Source organism: Herpailurus yagouaroundi, unplaced genomic scaffold, assembly GCF_014898765.1.
Source record: "Herpailurus yagouaroundi ecotype Mexico unplaced genomic scaffold, PumYag 28, whole genome shotgun sequence".
Taxonomy (NCBI): domain Eukaryota; kingdom Metazoa; phylum Chordata; class Mammalia; order Carnivora; family Felidae; genus Herpailurus; species Herpailurus yagouaroundi.
The window spans coordinates 126369358-126393850 of NW_024412376.1; the positions used below are offsets into that span (position 1 = coordinate 126369358).

The 24493-nt window shown below is 45.4% G+C and overlaps 1 protein-coding gene across 3 annotated transcripts in view; it reads left to right on the forward strand.

The window, feature by feature from the left end:
- USP46 (ubiquitin specific peptidase 46) overlaps positions 1-24493 on the forward strand; it is a 60166-nt gene that overhangs the window by 437 nt on the left and 35236 nt on the right. For 2 of the 3 annotated variants that reach the window (XM_040483777.1, XM_040483794.1), the window contains exon 2: positions 24054-24134. In XM_040483777.1, the coding sequence (XP_040339711.1) occupies positions 24054-24134 (81 nt within the window). Of the gene's footprint in view, positions 1-1992; positions 2278-24053; positions 24135-24493 lie in introns of those variants that run through there. The other variant, XM_040483786.1, reaches the window with a different exon arrangement.

A 24493-nucleotide genomic window follows, 5' to 3' on the forward strand; every position in this document is an offset into this window, starting at 1 on the left:
GTGCCCGGCCGCGCCGCCGTGCCTCCGCCCTCGGGCTGCGGGGGAGGGGGGGGGGGGGGGGGGTTGGGGGTTGGGGGGATATGCCGGGGATCGGAGGCACCCATCCTGCCCTTGCGGTAGATAAAGCCCTGCCGGTCTCCCTGACCGCCCTCATCTCATTTTGAGTTCACTCCTTCAACTGTATTTAAAATTCACTTTGCAAAGGCAGCCGGTTGTATCTGGAGAAATTTGAAATGCAATAAAGCTGTAAAGAAGTGCAGAATTGTAGGTGCAGAAGTGAACTTCTACCTGGTTGGGAAAGCACGGTAATTTGTGGTGGATGCCTCAATTTCCCCACCTGTGAAGGAGGGTCAAGGTTATTGGCGGTAACGCGTGGAGGCCCAGAGGGTGGGGCGGTCTTTGGGCCTGGAGGAGGTCTCCAGGGTTATCCTGCCAGATGCACTGCCAGACCCAGTAGAGGCTGGTGAGCAGGGGCGCAGGGCAGCAAGGGGACGCCATTGGGCTCTGGTGGGGCTGGGTCCATGATGTGGTGCTCACTTCAATTTGGGTTTCTCCCTTGGCTCTCCCTACCTTTTCAGTTTCTGTGGGAACAGCCTCCAGCCCTTTGGGTGCCCAGGGTGCGTCCTGCTGGCACCCCCCACTTGTCAGAGCTTTGCAAAGCCTCAGCTTGACCCCTGGCGTAAGGCATTGCCCTCCTGTGCAGGGTGAGAGACTGTGCTTTGCTTCCATTCTCCAGGGTCCCCTTCCCTTCCATCAAAGCATCCCCCCCCCCCCCCACAAGCTGGAACATGTGTTCTTTTAATGCCAGTTGGGGGAGAACCTCCCTTGAAGCTAATAATACAGGCCCCCAAAGGGAATCTGAGAAGGCTTGATTGAGAAGCCTTGGGGTAAGGTGATCTGGCTACCCTGCCCCCATCACACAGCTTTTTAAATCTTCTGTCCCACATTCTCCTACAAGATTAACACATGTTCAAGGAGCATTACGGAACCCTCGTTGTTAGCTCAGGGGTGGAATCAGGACCCACTGGCCCTGGCTTCGGTTTTCAGCACCGTTGGACGTCGCTGCTGCCTTGGCCAGCAGAGCAAAGGCTGGGGCTTCCCAGAGTGATAGCTGCAAAGGTATTGGCGCAGGACCAGTTAGATGTGGTGGGTGGCCCCTGGAGCCATTCCATTTCCTCCCTTTTCCTTACTTCTCCACGCAGAGATGGGTCTCCTGCTCCTTCCTGTCGAGTGGCATTAACGTTGCTTGGTGCAGTGAAAGGTGATGCCTTTCTTCTCGGTTACTCTCTCTGCGAAGACCAGCTCCTGAGGGGAACTGTGAAACCAGAGCAGCTCTAATACTCTCCCGTGCTTGCTGTGTGGCCTCGGGCTTACAGGGCAGTGAGGCATGGTCCCAGCCCTTGGTGGCGTTCCTCTCCTGCTTGGATGTGGTGACACCTCTCTGTATTGAAGTAGGCTGGGAACTTGAGAGCTTACATGTCCCAAGAGGAAGCCAGCCTCCAGCTTTCCTCCCTCCCCCCACCCCTCCGTGCTGCTGGGGCTTCTTGGCACACCTGGGTGGAATGTCACAACCAGTTTCCAGTAAAACTCAGGGAGGCGGACTGCAGGGAGGACGTGAGAGGTACAGGCCAGTACTGTGTCTGGAGAGTCGACACCGTAAGTGCAAAGGTATCAGGGTTATTAGCATCATCACCCGGGTGAAATGAGGATCCGGTAATTCCTAAAAAAAGGATTTTTCCGCTCCTGTTTAGACACTGTCTTGAGCGAGTGCAAGTCCTGGCTCTAACATGTGCCCGCTTTTTGTCCTTGAACGAGTTGCTGTCTTCCTTATCTAGCAAAAGGGGATGACAGTGGCTCCTACCTCATCAGGCGTTGTATTAAATGAGCTCCTGCACTACACGGCCTGGTACCTGGCCAGTCCTCAGTGAGGGGCAGCTGCTATTATTAAGCTCTTTTTCACTATTATGGCACCTTCCAATGGTTTAAAAGACCAATGAAGGTGATGCGTTCTTGGACCTGGTGGAAGCAACCACTGCTGTAAACGAGCTCCAGGATCATTTATGCAAACCAAGCCGAGAAACTGTATGGGAAGGCTGGGATGGGAGTCCTTTACCCCGCCCCTTGTAAAAGGCTGCTCAGATCACCCCTGTCCCTCCCAGCCTTCCTTCCCACACGAAAAGGCTTGCTGATGAGGCGAGTGCTGTCTTTTCACCTGGCCGCACGTACCTTTGCACCGGATCCCCCTTTAAATTCTTCACGATTATGAATTGTTTCCAGGTAGGTGTTGTCTGAATCTCTCTTCACTATTTAGCTTCTCTCTGGGGCTCTGACTGGTCTTTTCCACTCTGAACGTGGGTAGGTCCTCGCTGGTTTGAGTAGTTGTAGAAAGAGCAAGTGGCAGCTTCGTTTTGTTTTTTTTTTTAAGCAGGTCGTTTGGCATATTTTAAACAGGCTGATGTGTCTAGAAAGGGTGTTAAAAGATACCATCCATCCAGGTAAGACTTGAACAAGCCAAAACCTAGCACTGAAAAGTAGATTTGTTTCCTCTACCAGACAAGAAAGGATCCAACAGAGCAGAAACTAAACTTGGAGCAAATCCTTTATGCGATTGAGAAATGATCACCTTCTCTTTCCCCCGCACTTCTCATGCCGGTTTTAGATACGGGCGTTTTGGAGAATATCCACACCCCTCTGCCTGTGTCCTTGCCCGCTGAAATTTTATCGTCTCTTGGAAGTTTCATGCTAGTTCCTATTTGTTTTCATTTTACTTCCATGTGAACTCCTGCCGTAGTGATTCTTGATCAGCTTGCTTGTGTCAGCTTCGCCACACCGCGCATCTGGTTCAGAGAGAGTAAAGCTTGTTTGGCTGGTGTGTTGTAATTTTTAAAATGTACTAGCTGCTGCCAAGCATGAGGAAATGTCCCTCGTTGATAATCCTCTGATTTTTATCCAGATCAATGGATTTAACTTCCTGTGTATTTTTATGGCTCGACGAATGAAAAGGTTTGGTGTGGGTTTTTTTTTTTTTTTTTTTTCCTGTTTTCAGTTTGAAGAGCTTGAGAAATTTTCTAAAGAGGAAGCATTTGTTAGGAGAAACCAAATGTGCCCTCTAGAAATGGGACTTGTACCGATGCAAATTGGTCTGAATCACTGAATCTTCATTTGTTGGGAGCGCTGTAAGATGTACCATAGAGAAAATGCTGTGTGTCAAATAGACTACAGTGTCGTTCGCATAAGCAGCCATTTGTTGAGGACCTGCTATGTTTGGGTTGGCATAAACTATGTGTTGGTGCTTCATGAATGAGGGGAGTCCCTATCCCCACAGAGCTCAGCAATTTCGTATTTTGTGGGCATAACATTGGTAAAGATGAAACAATTTGCGTACGGTGTGGTATCTGCACAGATGAACGTTGAACAGAATCTCAGAAGCAATACAAAGAAAAGGCTGATGAACACAGCAGGATGTTTCTTTAACGTAATTTGCATTTGACCAGAGTTGGGTTATTTTTTATTTTATAGTAGCGTAGCTTAGACCTGGCATCTGTTCCAAGGCTGTCTTTTTTTAGGCATGAGTCTAAGGGTGCCTTTGGACAAGTTGTCGTATTTCTTGGGACCTTAGTCTTTCTCACCTTGTAAAACTCATACACTTTTTGGAGTTGTCCAAAGCTTCTTAGTGAACGGTATTTCTTAGAGTCTTTATAAAAAATCTCCATCTCCTAATTGGTTAGCAACCATTTGAGGACCAAACCAGCTTATTTAAAACCGTGTGGAATTTACCACATACTAGCATTTTTGTATTCATTGAACAGTCCCAGGATATTATTGGACACCATAGTGCGTGCCGTATTTGAATTGTCTTAAATAAATGAAGTCACCTTGTTATGAAGGGAAAGTAAATTGAGTAGCAATTTGGAACAGAGCTAGAGAATTTTATAGAGATCATTTTATCTTGCTAAGTCAATTGCCTGAGGCAGTATTTTGAGACGAGGTGGAAAAAATTTTTTAAACTATTCAGAAAGTATGTACATCTTATAATATGGGAGAAGACCTAACTTACCTCTTCCTCTAGTACTGTTACTGTTGTTTCCCTTTCCCAAAGAGAATTGGAGACTCAGTTTAATGTATCAGCGAGGGGTCTTTAAAGTCATGTGTGAGGGTCTACTCTGATAGTGGTCAGAGTTTAGAAATTGCAGCCTGGGGTGGGGTGGGGTGGGGTGGGGTGGGCTGAGGTTTAAAAAAAATTCTCATCTTCTGGCCTCTTGGTCTAGTTATGTAGATGTTTGTGTTGGATCAGGACCTGACAATTAGGCCTATAGATTTTTCTCTGTTTTTTCTTGGATTCCTGTATGAAAACAAACTTGAATGCCAATATTTAGTTAGCGTTATAGATTATAATATTATTTTCTAGATATCAACTTTGTGTTTCCAGTTCACACACAGAATAAAACCTGTTTTTTCTTTTCATGTTGATTTTGAGAGAGAGAGCATGAGTGGGAGAGGGGCAGGGAGAGGGGGGGAGAGAGAGAGAGAGAGAGAGAGAGAGAGAATCTCAAGCAGGCTCTGTGCTATCAGCACAGAGCCCAACGTGGGGCCTGAACCCGCAAACCCGAGATCATGACCTGAGCCGAAATCAAGAGTCGGTCACATAACTGACTAAGCCACCCAGCCGCCTCCAAACCTATTTATTTTTTAACCTAATGTGGAATTTGGGTATTTGGGGTTGTAATTGAAAGTATTTTTCGATTTTGATTCTCTTAGCAATTAAGAGAAATCTATAGTCACATGTTTCCGTTTTCCCCAGCTTGTTTGTTTGAATGACTTCAGGCTTTATAATCGTGTTCAATTCTGTGGTATCATCAAAAGGTGTCTCTGGGTGGTTTTATCTCTAGCCTTCTCATGGAGCTAGCCCAAAGCAAACAGACTGGAAGAGTTTGGTGTATTTTAGTCTAGTTAGTGCTCTGGACCAAATATTTTAATGCAGATTAAATTGCAGTTGTGGTGAAACCAATGCTAATCTAAGGGTTTGAAAGGCCTTGCTGATCTTTTAAGAGAAAAAGCCACTCCAACATGAACAAGCAGATACTTTTTTGAGACAAATAGATTCTGTATCAACAATCAAACCTGGCATTAAAGGCTTTTGGAATGTTTGTGTTCGGAGATTGTTGCCAAGAATTTTGGGTATGTCATAAGTCCTCTACATGAGATGTTACTACAGTTTTAAGAATGGTTATTTGTGCTGGATATTTTTAAGAGCGTGTGGATGAAAACCTTGCTGGTTCCCAAAGCTTCACGTTTCACCTGTCGGTCCATTCTTCTCCCGCCCGTCCAGTTTTCATGCCACTTGCAGAGCCTGAAAATGCTTTAAAGTTGTTCAGACTTGGGACTCCTCTTCAGGTGCTTACCTGGGTGGTAAATTTCAGGCACACAGAAAAACACGGAGAATACTAGAGTGAATGCCCGTGTGTTTCCATCCACCACCCAGTGAAGAAATAAAATATAAATACAGGCGAACCCTTCCTCATTTCACTCCCCCCTCCTCCAGATGGTGACCGCTATTCTGCATTTGGTGTTTATCCCGTTTGTATACTTTTACTAGATACGTGTATGTTCATCAACCACATGTAGTGTCACTTCCTCATGTTTTAAACATGCTCCCTGATAGTGAGATTGCTTTTGTTTTAAACTCTGATTTCGAGGGGCGCCTGGGTGGCTCAGTCAGTTAAGCGTCCGAGTTCTGCTCAGGTCGTGATCTCGCGGTTTGTGAGTTCAAGCCCCGTGTTGGGCTCCGTGCTGACAGAGCAGAGCCTGGAGCCTGCTTCAGATTCTGTGTCTCCCTCTCTCTCTGCCCTTCCCTAACTCGTGCTCTTTCTCTCAAAAATAAATAAACATTAAAAACAAACAAACAAAAAACTCTGATTTCGAGATTCATCCATTAAAGTCTACGTGATTCTAGGTTATTAACTGCTTTCCATGCGTATGCTACAATATACTCACTTTATTGTTGATAAGCACTTGGCTTTACACTTTTCTGTTTGTCATGACATTTTGAACTTGTCTCCCTGTGCATATGTTTGAAGTTTCTCTGCGGCATATACGTAGAAGAGAGATTGCTGGGTCAAAGGAAATGGGCATCTTCAACTCTTAACATATTGCCTGGTTGCTCTCCAAAGCAGTCGTGCCGATTTGCATTCCAACCAGCAGCGCTGGGGAGCGCCAGCGGCCGCACGTGCTTTCAGACACCCGACATTGTCAGACTTGATGTTTTGCCAGTCTGAAGTGGGATCTTTGTGGTTTAAAATGTGCACTTTCCTGTTTACTAATGAGGCTGGACATCTTTTCGTGTGTTTATTGTGCTGGGTTGTTTTTCATCCAGCGACTCCGGGGCAGTTTTCCGGGGCTTGAAAGTCAGGATTGCATTGGTTTTGTCTGAAAATAGGGAAAGGGAGGATGCAGGGGGAAAGTGGGGAGACCAGAGAACAAGTTGAGAACGGTAGGGGTGGAATGGAAGATACAGGTTGACGGAGTGATAGGAAGGGGCTGAAGACTTGCAGCGACAAGACTACAGACTAGAAGGGAGAAGATACATTGAGTGTTGAGAGTAAATTCGTGATACGTCGCCGGGCGGGCCAGGCCTCCCAGTTCAAGTTATGTGGTTCATGCTTCGTTTCATTGAAATTGGCTTTGGCGTCTGGGGCCTCTTCCGGTGAGAACGACAGCGAGGCTGGACTTACAGAGTTTTCCTGTTTACCCAGTTGCTTTCGGAAGTTCTTTTGGAAAGGCGGTGTATTTCTCTGGAAACAGTGCTGCCATGAACGTGCTCACGCCTGTCTTCTTTGCACACGTGCCTTCGTTTCTCCAGGATGTAGGCCTCGAAAGGAAAGTGCTGCTCTCCGAGTGTGCCCATCTGGGGCTTTACTAGGTGTCGCCAGATTGCTCCCCAAGGTGGTTGCATGAAATGGAGCTTTTTGGATGTGTAGCTTCTGGGGCCCTAGTCTCAGAGTTTGTGACTGTACAGAGGTGTAGGTAGGTCTGCGGTGGCTTTTAATCACCTGCGAGTTTTTCAAGTGCCACAGCTGATTCTGAGGAACATCCCAAGCTTAGACACCAGGGTGTTAGATTGGCGGCTCCTCAAGGTTCTCTTCTTCACCGGCATTCAGCGCAGTGCCTGGCACATACGTGCCAGAGGCTCAACCAATGATTCCTGGCTGATCGAATGAAGAGCTGGAGCCTGGGAGAATGGGAGAATTGCCTCGGAGGGAGGTAGTGCTCCTCGGATTTCGGATTCTGTCCTCCACCGGAATTCCCTGGTGAGCTTGTTAAAATGCAGATTCTGATTCAGGAGGCCTCTAGTGGGCCCTAGATTTTGCATTTCTAGCCTGGCCAGATTGTCCTGGTTTGGGAAGCACACGTAGAACAGCGAGTCCCCAGGGAAAAAAAAAGAAAAAAAAATTTTTTTTTTTTCCTAAAGTGGAGGAGTTTGGGATTCGGAATCCTGCTTGGTAAATTTCAAAGCCTGTCTCCTCATCTCTTGATAACACAAAAAGGCAGGTGATAAAGTACCTTTCTCACAGCATTCTGGGGAAGAATCAAAGACGATCTTGCTGCCTGTGGAAGCATTTTGTGAACTGCGATGCCCTCACACATTCTACTTTTCGTAATTATTCTCGTTCTTTTAGGGAATTAATGTTTTTCCCTCAGGTTACCCAAAGCACAAAGCTGTTGTTAAAAGCAGTTGGACGGCTTTAGGGAAAGCAGCTAATAAGTTCAGGTAGTTTAATTTTTTTTTTTTTCCAACGTTTTTTATTTATTTTGGGGACAGAGAGAGACAGAGCATGAACGGGGGAGGGGCAGAGAGAGAGGGAGACACAGAATCGGAAACAGGCTCCAGGCTCCGAGCCATCAGCCCAGAGCCCGACGCGGGGCTCGAACTCCCGGACCGCGAGATCGTGACCTGGCTGAAGTCGGACGCTTAACCGACTGCGCCACCCAGGCGCCCCAAGTTCAGGTAGTTTGTAGATACACTGAAAACCACAAAGGATAACACACTGATGTCTGAGAATCACTGGCTTGATGGAATTCTGCTCTCATTTGACTTGCTGTCTACGTTTAGTGGGCATTTTGGGAGGAGTGGAGTTGGGGGAAGGAGGTCAGGCAAGGAGCAGAGGCAAAATTCACCTTGTGTGGTTCTGACTGCGGTGCTGGGACGTGGGGTTCCCTCTTCACTGGTTTGTGGTAGGGGGAGGAACGGGACTGGAGAGAGGCCCAGAACTCTCTCCCACTCAGCTCTGCACTGTAGCAGGTGATAGGACAGTAGGGAGGCTCTCTAGTTTATTTCCCCAAGTCAGACACTTCTTACAGTGAGAGGGGGGATGCTCTAAATAACTATTAGGCATTAATTGATTTACTGTAGGTGTAATCAAAGCTATTCAGGGCAAACCAGGCCTTGTGGTCAACCCAAGGTTAAGCCGCCGAAGGACACTGTCATTTAAATGCAGCATTTCAGGGGCGCCTGGGGGGCGCAGTCGGTTAAGCGGCCGACTTCAGCCAGGTCACGATCTCGCGGTCCGTGAGTTCGAGCCCCGCGTCGGGCTCTGGGCTGATGGCTCAGAGCCTGGAGCCTGTTTCCGATTCTGTGTCTCCCCCTCTCTCTGCCCCTCCCCCGTTCATGCTCTGTCTCTCTCTGTCCCAAAAATAAATAAAAAACGTTGAAAAAAAAATAAATAAATGCAGCATTTCAGGGTGCTTTATTTATTGGGGATACTGCCTCATCCACCTGAGAAGAGGCAGTGTGGTGTGGAGAGAGGAGGGCAAATACAAATAAAATAAAAGGGACATTCAGAACTAGTGTGTATTGTATGCTGCAGTTTTTTTTGTTTTTATTCCCAGTCTTCACTGTATCTTTTTTTTTTTTAATGTTTGTTTATTTTTGAGAGAGAAAGAGAGAGAGAGAGAGAGGCGGTGGGGAGGGGCAGAGAGAGAGGGACACACAGAATCCAAAGCAGGCTCCAGGCTCTGAGCTGTCAGCATAGAGCCCGACGCGGGGCTTGAACTCACGAACTGCGAGATCATGACCAGAGCTGAAGACAGACGCTTGCCAGTTGAGCCACCTGGGCACCCCTTCACTGTATCTTTGAACCACTTGAATTTAGTAGTAGTTTTCCTTAAATCTGTCCAACTTCTTTTAATTTGGTCTCATTCTCTGCTAAGACATCTGTGAAGTAATGGGTTTGGTGAGCTAGTTACATGCTTTTGTAATGCATATCAGAAACATAATCGCTATAGATACAAATATCAGATCATTATGTTATACACCTGAAACTAATTTAATGCTGTATGTCGATTATACCTCAATAAAAAATGCATAATTGCTAGAGTTAAAAGTGTTCATAGTTGTGCCACCTAAGATTATCTAACCTCCCACTGGGATTCATGGTTCCTAGTTTGGGAGGCATTGGCTCAGATAAGAGGTTCTTTATGGTGGTTCAAATAACCGACTATTGGAGGAACACTTGTGGTTTTGTTGTTGTTGTTTGTTTGTTTTTTAAGTAATCGCCATGCCCAATGTGGGTCTCCAACTTATGACCCCAAGATCAAGAGTCCCATGCCCTACCGACTGAGCCAGCCAGGCGCCTCTGGAGGAATACTGTTACGGTGGTTTGTAGGTTACAGGTTGGCGAGCTTCCTTGGGGGGCAGGTTAACAAGTGGAGGAGATCTGGTTGGGGTTTCCACACTGTTGTTGGTTGAGTGTGAGAGTTGCCAATGCTCCCCTTTCAGAGACTCTGCTTGTCACCCATAATGTCGGTGGCAAGAGAACTTCCCTCCCTGTGGTATCGTGGGGCTGAAATGGACTCATTAATGTCTGGTGCTTAGCCCCGAGCCTGACCATTTTACTACTATTGCCTTCTAGTGCCCCTGTTTTTCCCACTAGCACTGCAGTCCAAAGGATGGAGTGGAGATTGCCTTGGGATCTGAGGTCTCAGGTTCCAGTCTGGATCCTGCCACTTTGTAGCTTTCCTAACACGGGCAGGTGACTTAGACCTCTTTGGGTTTGCACACTACAATCTAGCACGGCTTCCAGTCAGAGACTGGACTTGTGGGGAAAGCCGGGAGGGGACAAAAGGAGGAAGAAGCTGTGATTTCCCACTGAAAGGTCCTGGGGAGGCACAGTGCAGGCAAAACTTTTGTAATCATCGGTCAGGATACAATGTTTTTCCCTTTCCTGATAATGAGAGTGCGTCATCTAGTCAAAAACTTTTCATCACCTAATAAGTGTCTAACATACCCTCTTGTACTACCTGGCATCTGCAGTTAGGTGTTCCTACCTGAGAAATACATAAGCAACTGAGCTCAGTTTCTTTTTAAAAAAAATTTTTTTTTAAGTTTTTAAAAAAGGTAATATGCGTTCCTATGGTAGAAATTTCAAATTGTACAAAAGGATATATCTTGAAAATATAGCCAGCACCCAGTTGTTATAACTGGCCTGATTAATATTTGCAGTTTCTTCTGCTTCCATTCAGACGTATCCTATGCATATACAAACAAATATGTTTATGTTTCTCTCATAGTTTTTATTTTTATTTAAAAAATTTTTTTCAATGTTTATTTATTTTTGAGACCGAGAGAGACAGAGCATGAATGGGGGAGGGTCAGAGAGAGAGGGAGACACAGAATCTTAAGCAGGCTCCAGGCTCTGAGCTGTCAGAACAGAGCCCGACATGGGGCTCGAACTCGTGGACCGTGAGATCATGACCCGAGCTGAAGTCGGACGCTTAACCGCATGAGTGACCCAGGCCCCCCCTCTTTTTAAAAAAAATTTTTTTTTTACTTTTATTTATTTTTGAGAGAGACAGAGCATGAACGGGGGAGGGTCAGAGAGAGAGAGTATTTTTGTTTTTTTAAAAAATGTTTATTTATTCAGAGAAGAGAGAGAGAGAAGGGGCAGGGGAGGGACAGAGAGGAAGAGAGAGAATCCCAAGGGGACTGATTGTACTGAGTGCAGAGCTGATACGGGGCTCAGCCCCACCACCTGGACTTCATGACCTGAGCTGAAATCAAGAGTCGGGCGGTCAACCGACTGAGCCACCCAGGCGCCTCTATATTTCTCTCATAGTTTTTAAATTTTTTTTTTTTCCAACGTTTATTTATTCTTGGGACAGAGAGAGACAGAGCATGAACGGGCGAGGGGCAGAGAGAGAGGGAGACACAGAATCGGAAACAGGCTCCAGGCTCTGAGCCATCAGCCCAGAGCCCGACGCGGGGCTCGAACTCACGGACCGCGAGATCGTGACCTGGCTGAAGTCGGACGCTTAACCGACTGCGCCACCCAGGCGCCCCTTTTTTTTTTTTTTAATTTTTTTTTTCCCCAACGTTTATTTATTCTTGGGACAGAGAGAGACAGAGCGTGAACGGGCGAGGGGCAGAGAGAGAGGGAACTCTCATAGTTTTTAAAAACACAGGTAATACCTCCGGCATATACTGATCTATCCTGATCTGCCCCTTGCTTTTATGCCTTGAAGGTGGGTCTGTGCTAGTAGTTAAGTGAAGAGCATCCTCATTCTTTTTTAATGGCTACAGAGTATTCAGTTACTTGAATGTATTAGATTCACTTAAGCACTAATGGGCATAAAGGTAGTTTTCCACCCTTTGGTTTTTACAAACAAGGCTATAGGGAACGTATATCCTTATGTCCATAAATCATTTTACATGTGTGGGAATATAGCTGTCGGCTTACTTCTCAGAAATTGATTTGCATTTGTAACTTTGACGGATTCTGCCAAATTGCCCTCCACCAGCAATATGCCTTGCCAAAGCAGTGTGCTATCCAGAAACCTTTTGATCCTTGCCAGTCAGGGGAAAAATGGAGTCTTAGTATATTTTTAGTTTGCGTCTCTCTTGTTAGAAGTGAGCTTGAGCAGCTATTCACACGTTCAAGAAAACCAGCTCAATTTCATTTAACTGTTTTGTTGTTGCCAATTACTTTCGAAGTCTGTAGAGAAGGACCAGTTTTATTTTTATTTTCGATCTGTGGCAGACTGATATTTTTGTAAAATACAATAAAAAAGAATTATTAGCAAAATAGAGTTAAAAACTCCAAAGATACATAAGCACACAAACCCCTATTTTTTTTTTTTAATTTTTTTTTCCAACGTTTATTTATTTTTGGGACAGAGAGAGACAGAGCATGAACGGGCAAGGGGCAGAGAGAGAGGGAGACAGAGAATCTGATGCAGGCTCCAGGCTCTGAGCTGTCAGCCCAGAGCCCGATGCAGGGCTCAAATTCACAAACCGTGCGATCATGACCTGAGCCGAAGTTGGACACTTAACTGACTGAGCCACCCAGGCGCCCTCAAAACCCCTATTTTTTATGATTAACTTGACAGATACAGAATTACTCTGTCCATTCATTATACCTGTTTTTACTTTCTGAACTTAGCTCATGGCACTATCAACACTTTGGGTGATACTGCTGTAAAGAACTCCTGTCGTTTCTTTTTTTCCATTGCAGCCCTGTTTGGGGATGAGAGAAGAGAGCACAGAATTCTATATTTTATGTTTCACAATCAGTACTAGATGTTTTTGCTCCATTAGAGTAGAATATCTCTGGTGGTGCAGTACTGATCCAGAAGGGCAGGGTGCTATGCAAACCCATCCAGGTACCTTGACCCCTTCAGTTCTCCCAGGCTGTAACATGGAATATTGGTGCCCTGGTTTTTCACTGGATGAAGACCTTGAACTTGAACTACTAGACAGGGTTGGGTGGAGCTCAAAATCACCCGATTAGTCCAATTTGCAGAGTTGACCTCTATGACCTGGGATTTTGCCAGTATCCCATGCCATTCATGCTGCTTTTCTAGGAGGTGATGGGAGGGGTTCCTGGGTAAAGTAAGAGCTTAAGAGACCTCATAATCAAGGTGGCACGTTGGTGGCTTTGCAGAACGTTGGATTGGGGATGAGTTTCTCTTCTAGCACACTGAGTTCAGTGACTGTGGGTGAAGTTTCCTTTTTCTCCCCCTTCAGCCAGAATATAGACACAGACCAGTATCTTTTGTTCTGCTTTTGAGTTGAAATTTTATCTTTGCATGAGGACTTTGTTACGCTGCCTCTAGGCATGCGGAGAGCTATTTTACAAACCAGAGTCTCGAATTGCTCTTTAATGTCCCTTCCTGTGATGACTTGGGATCGTTATGTATCCCAGGGTCATCTTTCTTCAGTACCAGACGTTTTTGTTTTGTTGTGTCATGATCATTAAATTAAATCCTGTTGAGATGTTTTTCTGCGTGTTTCCCCCTACCCAATATCATAGAAGGCATGGAAATGTCATGCTATTGTGGTGCAGAATGAAGATGTGTTGTCACTGCCTTCCGTGGATGATGGCTCCCGGGGAAAGCCGGCAGAGGTCCGGGAGGCGGGTGAGTGCTCGTGCCAGGAGTTGGGGCTGCAGCATGTCAGGATTTAGGTCGTCGGTTCACAGCAGACCTCTGCTACATACTAACACCTGACCTTGGCAAGTTCCTTAACCCCCCACTAACCACATTTCCCTCACCTATGAAATGTGGTCCCCGGGAGTGGTTTACCTGGAAGGAGAGTTTTGTTCAGTGTTGTTCACTGGGCCTGGGTGACCTGTCTGCTCTCTAAGCAGGACGGGCACCGATAGCCATACCGGGGTGTTGCATAGTCGGTGGTTAGCGTTCGATGGTTAGGTGATGAGGTGATGTGTGACCAAGGGCCAGAGAGCACGTGCTCAGGAACACCTCTGGCTCCCTGCCTAGTCCCTATAATCTGCAGCTATGGAATTATGAAAAATACAAATGAAAAGATCATCTCCCTTGCCTGGGGGTCAGGAGTTCGGGCTCCGAATCCGAACGGCCTGTGTTCAAGTTCTGTCTCCTAAATTTACAGACTGAGTGAAGGTGGGCAAGTTCCCTCCATTTCTTCGTAAGTAGAACAGGGGTAATAAACATAATCTGGCTTGGGCTAGTGGACAAAATTAAGCGAATATATAGACATGAAGTTTCTGAATGAGTGGCACGTAGCACTTACTCTTCCCCATTTGCCAAATTTATTCAGTTAGCAAATTTATTTAAGTGCCTTTTATATGCCAGGTGCTCTGCTAGGTGCTGGCAAACGAATCAGACGTAATAGAGTCTGTTCTTGTCGGGTTTATGGTCTAGTGTAGAGATTAGCAAGCTTTTCAGTAAAAGGCTCCATGGTAAATATCTTGGGCTTTCTGGGCCATAATGTCTTTGTCACAACTACTCTACTATCATATTGTGAAAGTAGCTACAATAAGTAAATGGATGACTGTGTCTGTGTTCCAATAAAACTTTATTTACAAAAGCAGTTGTGCCAGATTTGGTCCATAGATCATCACTTGTCAACCTGTGGTTCAGTGTGAAAACATGTTAAGTAAGCACAAATATGTTACCAGAAGTCGTGATAGGTTTTATAAAACGGAAATCTCACAGGATTACATAAGAAAAAGGTCAAGAAAGGTAGCTTTGAAGAAGTGACATTGAAGCAAAATGGTAGGAAGGTAGCCAAAGAAAGGGCAGCTGCAGCAGGCATAGCTCTAGTGGCCAGTTTTAAACTTGCCACACCAGTTGTTAGCTAAGAGGCTCAGAATTACAGCCTGCATTTCTGTCTCTTGGAGCACATTGGATATTTTGAAGTTTTCTTTGAATTAAAACAGAAATGGGTGTCTGACTTCGGCTCAGGTCATGATCTCACGGCTTGTGGGTTTGAGCCCTGCATCAGTCTCTGTGCTGACAGCTCAGAGCCTGGAGCCTGCTTTGGATTCTGTGTCTCCCTCTCTGTCTGCCCCTCCCCCACTCATGCTCTGTCTCTTTCTCAAAAACAGGTAAACATTAAAAAAAAAATTTAAACAGAAATGGGAAATTTCCCCTGAAATATAATTCATGCCAGTTGTCTTCCCCTTCCCACCTCCCTAACTCCTGTTATAATCTTAACACTGAGAGATGAGCTGTATTAATATATTAACACATTTTGGGGCACCTGGAGCATGTGACTCTTGATCTCAGGCTTGTGAGTTTGAGCCCTACATTGGGTGTAGAGATTACTTTAAAAAACTCAAAAAAAAAAAAAAAGGTGTGTGTGTGTGTGTGTATATACACATATATAAGAGATATATATAAGGTATATATACAAGTTATATATATATATGCATATATATATAAGGTATATATACACATATAAAAGATATATATGTATATATAAACAAACACATTTTGTTATGCATTCTTCTGGTAGGTTATTTTCTCTATGCAGGTGTTTTCATTATATTGTCAGTATCTAAAAATTCAGAAGTTAGAGTAGTAAGATTGCACATTATTTCATTATTAGGTATAAAACATTTTACCCCTTAGAACTCATTTTTACTTTTTGATGTTTTTCTCTTTTTGCCTGGTTAAACTTAAGATTCTCTTCTTTTCCTATTTGGCTAAAGATTCACAGACCTTAAAACCATTTTGGGGAAAAAAAATCTGTTTTCTTATTGACTACATCCTGAGTTTTTCCCGATTTCCAACCTCAATTGTACATTTCCTTTAATTTTTTTTTTTTTTAACGTTTATTTATTTTTGAGACAGAGAGAGACAGAGCACAGCTGGGGGAGGGACAGAGAGAGGGAGACAGAATCCGAAGCAGGCTCCGGGCTCTGAGCTGTCAGCACAGAGCCCGACATGGGGCTGGAACTCACAGAGCGGGAGATCGTGACCTGAACCGAAGTCAGACGCTTAACCGACTGAGCCACCCAGGCGCCCCTGTACATTTCCTTTAGACAGGTTGTAGCATCTTACAGTATTCCGTAGAGATTTTACGGAAAAGTATGTTGCTCACTGTGGACTATTTGAAGGGGTGCCTCGGAGTTAGGGGTTTGTCTGTACAACTTTGTGACCCCGTCAAGTTTTCTCTTTCTGCCATTCTGGGATTCCGAGGGGACTCTGCCTGCGTGAGAGTCATTGCGGTGCAGTGGTTAGGAGCATACTGGTGTGAGTTAAACCCAGTTTTGTTCCTTGGCTGTGTGAACTTGGATCAAGTTACTTACCTTCTCTGGGTCCCAGTTTTCTTCTCTTTAAAATGGGAACAATCGTGGCATTAACCTCATGGAGTTAAATTTAGAGGATTAGAGGAGTAAAATGAATAAAATACACATCAGGTCCTTGGAGCAGTGACTGCAGTAGGGAGGATGATTTGTGTTATCCGTTGTTATTATTACTGGTTACAGCTGGGGAACCAGTGGCCCTATTCCTCCTTAACCATCCTTGAATTCTGGCAAGTGGCTCCTGACTCATCCTGAGATCTTGGGCTGCATCACTTCATTTTTGTTTCACCCTCTGTGTAAGGCTGTAGGAGTGACTTTAATCAACAGAAGTCAGGGAAACCTAGTTTTTTTTTGAAATCTAGTTCTTTATGTACTTTTGTACTTGGAAAACTTACTTGATAAGTAGAATAGCCTTTTGAACATAGACCTAAAAGTATGTCTTTGGCAACAACATTATCTTCTTCTGTCACATATTTTATTTTATTTTAAAAAATTTTTTAACGTTTACTTATTATTGAGAGACAGAGAGAGACAGAGCACAGCTGGGGGAGGGACAGAGAGAGGGAGACAGAATCCGAAGCAGGCTCCGGGCTCTGAGCTGTCAGCACAGAGCCCGACGCGGGGCTCGAACTCACAAACTGGGAGATCACGACCTGAGCCAAGTCGGGTGCTTAACAGACTGAGCCACCCAGGAGCCCCTCCTGTCACATACTTTGATTCCAGGTTTATAACTGATGACTTATTCTGTGTATACTTGGAGATTTTTACATGTTCTCTTTGGCCTTTTTTGTGTGTGGCCCTTCTTTACTTCGTAAAAACTTGAAAGAGAGGTTGCCTAACCTAGGATGCCGACAAATGGGCTGTCCTGGGGTTATCTTGGCCAAGTAGGCTTACTTCTCTGGGCCTTGAGTTTTTTCATCTGTGAAATGGGTCTAGATGATCTCCAAGGGCTCCTCCTGGTCTCTGTGGCTTTTGTTCAGGTGCTCCCGTAGTCTGGCAATATTCTCATTAGCTTTTATAGACCTTGCAGTGCTGCTGTTCTGATTCTACCATCCTCCTGAGCAAGATTCTATCTCCTTTTTGTCCCCCACTGGAAGAGATCCTAATATGCTTTCCTTATAAACTGCCTTTAAAATCACTTTAAAAAGAAATGCCTTTCTATATCCATCTATGCATTTACGATTCATCCTTCCCGGTGGCGGTGGTTGTTTATTTAGTGGTTCTCTAGCCCCCCCTCGGCAGGCACAGGATTGCTCTCTGAAGTGCTCTGAAGAGCTAACATTACAGTCTTCTTGTTGGAACTTGTCCCAGCTCAGATTCTATTTTTAATAAAGTGTGGTGCATTGTTTTTCAAAGGTTACCAAATTTTTTACTGATGGAAATAAGATCTTTATGTTTCTATACCTCCAGACCCTGTGATTTACCACCATTGATAAGTTCTTTTGTTCAGCATCTGGTCATGGAGTAATTATTCTCAGTGCCTCCCACTTGCCTTTTGTGCCTGTGGGCTGGGTGCTAGCAGTGGGAGTGTAGGCGCTGGGATTTGTAGTGTACCTTGCAATTTGCACGGTGCTGATGACATTCCCAGTTTTGCTTGATTCTCCCTGTTACCCTGAGTAGTGGGTTGGCCCGATTCCAGCTCCTCCCCCACCCACACCCTCCCCAGCCAGGAAACCAAGGCCAAGAGAGAAGAGTGACCAAAACCAAAGGCAAATTCACACTGGGAGGAAAAAATGGCCAAATACAGTCTGAATTGTGTGCTGTGGGCTCGAGATAACTGGTCTGCAGGATATTAGTTTGCTAATTTTCATTAACTTTCTTTTTTTTTTTTTATAATTTTTTTTCAATGTTTATTTTTGAGAGAAAGAGACAGAGTGTGAGTAGGGGAGGGTCAGAGAGAGAAGGAGACACAGAATCTGAAGCAGGATCCAGGCTCTGAGCTGTCAGCACAGAGCCTGATGTGGGGCTTGAACTCACAAACCATGAGATTATGACCTGAGCCTAAGTCGGACACTTAACCGACTGAGCCACCCAGGCGCCCCCATTAACTTTCTTTAATGACAAAAATAACAATGCCCAGTGTAAAAAGGGTGAATAGTTGGGAAGAGAACACGAAAAGCCCCTTGGTGGCCTCCTCAGTTCCCAGCCCTGCTCCTAGACCCTGGTGACTAGTGTTCATAATTTCCCAAGTATTCTTCAAGGGGTTTCCATTAGAATGTAGGCACGGAGGGGCGCCTGGGTGGCTCCGTTGAGCATCTGACTTTTGATTTCATGATCGTGAAATCAAATCAGGTCAAATCGGGACATGATCTCTCAGTTTGTGGGTTTGAGCTTCACGTCGGGCTCTGCACTGACACCGCGAGCCTGCTTCGGATCCTCTCTGTGCCTCCCTCGCTCAGGCACGCACACGTGTTCTCTGCCCCTCTCTCTCATTAACAACAACAAAAAAAACGTAGACATTAAACACAGGCCTGGTCTGCGTGTGCTGTGTGCCTCAGATATAAGTGCTGGGCACAAAGCAGGGCTCGGTGTCCGTTGATTAAATTGAGTGGCATCTCCAGCATCATCCTGCACATTGTCAGTCGCCAGCACGTTTCTACTTATTGCTCTATCTTGGACAGAGTTTCATAGTGGGACTTGTATGGCAACTTTACTTCTTTAAATAGCTGCATGGTATTCCATTGTATGGATCACTATAACTTTTTAACCAGTTCAAGCTGTTTCTAACTTTTTCTGTCACAAACCTTGCTCTGAGGGCCCTCTGAGACATTGACTGAGGGCCCTCTGGGAACCCTCAGAGGGCCCCCTGATACCCATTTTCCAGTTCTTTTTTTGTTTCTTGTTTTTTGATGTTTATTTATTTTTGAGAGAGAGGAAGAGAGAGAGGGAGACCGCGCAGAGGAGGGACAGAGAGAGAGAAGGGGACAGAGGATCCAAAGTAGCCTCTGCACTGACAGCAGATGGCCTGATGCAGGGCTTGAACTCACAAGCAGTGAGATCATGGCCTGAGCCGAAGTCAGATGCTCAAACGACTGAGCCACCCAGGCACCCATTTTCCATTTCTGATGTTAGCTGGTCATGGCCGCTGACACCTGCCAAGTCCCCTTGTACCAGGTATGGATACCATACAGGGTCCCCAGGTGGGGGGTGGAGGTCGTGTGGGTGAAGTTTCCTGTTGCTGCTGTAAAAAATTACCACAGACTTCAGAGCTTCATTTGAAGCTCCAGAGGTCAAAAATCCTAAAGTCAAGGTTCCGGCTAGCCCCACACCTTCTAGAGGCTCTAGGAGAGAATGCGTTTCCTTGCCTTTTCCAGTTTCTAGAGGCTGCCTACATTCCGTCGCCCAGGAACTCTCGGAACTCTGCTTCTGTTGTCGTGTCTTCTCACTGACTCTTGCCTCTCACCTCCCTCTCCTGAGGACCCTCCCTTGTGGTTACACTGGGCCCACCCAGATAATCCAGTGTGATGTCCCCACCTCAAGATCCTTAAATTAACTGTACCTGCACAGTTCCTTTTTCCATGTAAGGCAACAGATTCACAGATTCCAGGGATTAGCGTGTGGAGGGGCCATTATTCTTTCTGTCACAGGGACTACCAGAGCCTGGGGGTAGTCAGTGAAGAATGCCCTGAGAAGGATGGTGGGGTACAACCAGGTGGAGAAGCTGAGGAAGAACCTTCGGGTGGTGAGTGGGATGGAATTTGAGGTGTCCTGATCTGTATGAGGAATGGAACGAAAGGCTGTTGTGACAGCCAAGTGTACAAGGGAGTGGGTGTCGAGAGGTGACGCTGGAGACAGCAGGGGAAGTCACTGGAGGGTTTTAGAGTACCTTTGTATTTACAAAGAACACTTGTGCCGCCATGATGACAGTGGGGTTAGAGGTGGGTATGGAGGGTGTTGGAGGCCACATAGGAGGCTGTCGTAATTCAGGTGAGAGATGCTGGGGGCCTTGCCTTGCTCGTGGCAGAAGATGAAAGAGAAGCGGATGGCTCTGAGAGATTGAAACCACAGACATGGTAGTGGGTGGGTCGGGCAAGACCCCCAGGCTAGACCTAGCGTCGGCCAAGAAGGTGGCAGCATTGTCATTTGTGGGGAAATACCAGGAAAGGGTTGGAATTGGGGGGAAGGAGAAGGGAATGCTCTAATTTGGAGTAGATTGATTTTGAGGGCCTATGAGACAAACCAGCGGAAATGTCAATATTCATCCAGTCTGAATGAGCTCAGAAGTTTTCTGGAATGAAGATGAAATTGGAAATGGTAGCTGCTGATTGGTGCCACATGAGTGGTTATTGCCTGGACCCTATAGAGAGGCATGGAGAAGAGGGAAGAGGGCCTCAGTGCTTGTAGAAAGCCCAGGGTAGCTAAAAGCGCCCTCTGTAGTTGTCAATGTTTCGAGCTCATCGGGGGTGAAGTGGAGATAGAATCCAGATGAAGAAATGTGGAGGTGAAGAAACAGAAGAATCTTAAAGAGTATTATGGAAAACTTCCCAAAATTGTATTAGCTTCCTATTGCTGCTATAAGAAATTAGGATTGACTTAGTGCCTTAAACAACACAAATTTCTTGGCTTATAGTTCCGGAGGTCAAAGACCTGAAATTGGCCTCCCGGAGCTAACATATAGGATGTATAAGTTTGAGTTCTTCCTGGAGGTTCCAGCAGAGACTGTTCCTTGCCTTTTCCAGCTTCTGGAGGTTGCGTGTGCTCCTTGGCTCCTGGCCCCCTTCCTTCGTCTTCAGAACTAGCAAGGGCCAGTTGAGTCCTTCACACATAGCGTCACTCTGATCCGTCGGTCTGTGTGTTTCCCACTTTTAAGGATGCTTGTGATAACATTGGGCCCGCCAAGATAATCTGGGACAGTCCTTCTATTTTAAGGTCAACTCATAAGCAAATTAATCCCATCTACAAGCTGAATTTTCCTTAGCCATGTAAGGTAATGTATTCACAAGTTCTGGGGATTAGGACATAGACATCTTTGGGGCACCATTACTCTGCCAGCACACATAAATGTTAATGTATAAACAGAATAGTATAACGAGCCCCACGTACCCAGCACTCAGCTTCAACAACACAGCGTGTCCTCACTTCTCCCCACCTCACCACTGGTTATTTAAAATAAATCTTAGAAGTTATCTGACTCATCTGTAGATGTTTCAGAATAGAGTTCTTTAAAGAAGTTGAGCTCTCATGGGACAGTGATGAGGGGGAGGTCACTGGGGAGATGTGTGGGAGAGTGTGCACGTGTGCATTTTTAGAGGGGGAGGCAGTTAGGCATGCTAAATTCTTCACTTTGACATTTGCAGCACTGGGCAGAAATCACATCATGTTAACACCCTCTACAGGGCCCTGCAGTAGGCATGTTAAATTCTGACGGGAAGGATCTAACTGTGGAGGAGAGACGGGCTTGGACGAGAGACGTGTCCGTCATTAACAGAGGGAGGCATGTAGGTTTGAAGGTTTGGGAACGAGAGTTCCTCTCTGCTGGTTCAATTTAATCCAATTAAAAAAAATGTTCCCCTATTGAGTAGGAAGCCAGTGAGTGGGGCAGAGGGGAACTAGGGGATGTTGAAGATTTGAGGAGCTCCAGGAAAGTTGGAAACAGTCACTGTGGAGAGAATGAGTGCGCTGAAGAGACATTATTGGAGGCGGGACATGTTCGGGGCCTGCTTGGTGAATTCAAGTGAGTCCAGCCGGCATTCTTCCGTTAGCATTGCACGTCTCTATGGGTGTATGTTCAGAGATGGCGGACCATTTGGCTCCTACTGGCTTAGTTTTTTGCCAGGTGGTGTGACCAGAGGACAGGGTTTTTAAGAGCAATTGAAGTCATGCTTCCTGGGCTCTACGCTGAATAAGAAAGAAGAGGCGTGACAGGATCAGGTGAGGTGAATGTAGCCATGGTGCTGGGATGCTTAAGGAAGCTGGCAGGCAGAGCGGAGCCTGGATCGATTGTAGGGTGGTGACCAGGTCCAGAGGAGCTGGAATGGAGTGGAATAAAAGCCAGCTGGTAAAGAGGACATCCAGTTACCGAGAGAGCAGGCTGTGGGAATGCTCCTCCACGTGGGTATTGAGATGACCCCGGATGACAGCAGGAGGCAGAGGGGAGGGTGAGGTCGTCTGTGAATGGAGGTCAGCCAAGAAAAGGAGATGGGAAGGGCCTTGCACAGACCTGGGAGGTGTGGACCTCAGGAGGGCAGGTGTTTAGCACAGGTTATTCCTCTTAAACATTGCCCTCTGTTTGGGTAATCACCTCCCCAACTCTCCCTCCAGTGGGAAAATATTAAGCTAGGTAGAGAAAAGCAGACTCGATCCAAGGATTCCTAAATAGTGAAAATCATGGATTCACTTGAATATATGGCTACCTCATAAAGAGAGATTTAATGAGCTCTGTCTCCATGCGCTATCCTTTTATATCTGAAATTCCTCCTGGGCTCTAAGCCATATATTCTAATGTTGCTTCAGATATGGCCGTGGGTGTATTTAATATGCATTATTTATATTGATTTATGATTGGGATGTGGCTTTTTTGAAAAATTTTAGTGGTTTTTGTCTATACCATAAAATCCTGCTGTAATATTATAACTGCTGTTTAAAAGACTCAGCCTTGTATATGGCGTCGCTTATTGTGAAAGGTGATGGAAACCGCACGCGTGCGCGCACGAGAAGACAGTGAAACTATCAAATATGCACAAATGACCACTGAGCTCAAAGTCTCAGCTGACAGGAAAGGGAATTTAGATTGGTGGGCTGTATAATGGACCTAGAAAACACATGAAAACAGGATGTTATGATAAGGGAATAGAATTGGCCATTTCTGCTGCAGTCCTGTTTGCTCAAAATTGGGTTATTTTACATTTAACATTTTCTTGCTGACAAGTGACCATTTTGTCTGGTTCTCAGTCCACCTTTTGGCCATTTCTTCCCATGACAGGAGATGCCAATTATATGGATCAAGAATAGATATTAGCAGCAGGTTCATTTTTTTTAGAAAACACAACGGTGTCTCTTCCTGTCTCCCAGATGTTTGAGATTCTCTGAACGGAGTCCTTCTCTGATAGCCTGAGAACGAGAGAAGGCTATAGAATGATGATAGAGCCACAGGTATATGTGGAGCCTGATCCTCGCACCCCAAACGGCTTACCTTGTTGGACTGGACTTCGGTCACTTTTCCTAATTGCAGCGGGGTCGTCTGGGCCTTCCGGGAGAAATGGGTGTCGTGTGGCTCACCAATCTGATGCATTTGGGAAGGGTTTTAAAGTATATCGTTCCATTATTCACAGTATTCCTTGGACGTTTCACTTTCCCAGTTAAGGCATTTCTCTGAGTGCCATATTTAAAGCTTCAACTATGTACACTCCCCCCCCACCCCCCCCCCCCGCCTTCATTTCTCTCCTCCCTGAGGTCCACACCCTCATTTCCTGATTTGTTGTTCATCACTGCGCTTACCACCTTCCTGTATACTGTCCATTGTATTTGCTTTTTCTTTCTGGCTGTCTTCACTAAAATGTGAGCTCCGTGAGTGTGGGCTTCCTTGTCTGGTTTGTTCACTGTTACATTGTCACTGCCTGGAATAGTACCTGGCACATAGTGGGCGTGCAGTAAATCGTTATCAGAATGAAGACGTTGACTTTGAGAGTGGTGATATGATTCTCTACACCACCAAGTATTATAAAAGCTGCTGGGCTTACAATTTACAATGTTTTATTCACAAGCTCTTAATGATAATTTGCTTATTTGCCTATCTCAAACCAACTTTACTAACAGAAGATCATGGAAGTCAGGTAGAATGGGTTTGAAGGGATGATTACATTGGATGAAGAGAAGAATAAGGCTGACATTATTAATTCCTTTACCGACTTACTTCTGACACTTTTTTTCCCCAGCACAAACAGCACTAACCACCACGAGGGCGAGAGAGATGCTGATCTCAATAGTGGACTCTCTTAAGAGTCTATTGTCCATTTTATGTACAATAGAAACTTTGTTATTTTTCTCTTTCAGGGCACCAATGCCTCTGCTCTGGAAAAAGACATTGGTCCAGAGCAGTTTCCAATCAATGAACACTATTTTGGATTGGTCAATGTGAGTATATAAAGATGTCTTATTTTTATCAAATGTTTTAGAGTACTTGAAGCAACTCCATGGCAGTTTCTCTTATTACCAATTTTTAAATAATTGTTCATGCGCCTTAGTTCCTAGAAATGGCAGGTGTTGGGGAGGAGAAATTTAGTTCAGTTTTTCAAAGTGTCAGTTGTCCCAGAAAAAAGGGTTTAATTACTGCATTGTTGGGTCACATTCTCACTTTTTTCCCCGGTGCTCATGAGATTTCCTTTGTAACTTTTGGAATAATTTCATTAGCCTTTATGGCCAAATCTGCTTGTATCATGTGGGTGAGCTGGTCTTTGGCCAGTCTCTGTTTCAGTATGCATGAGTACAGAGTT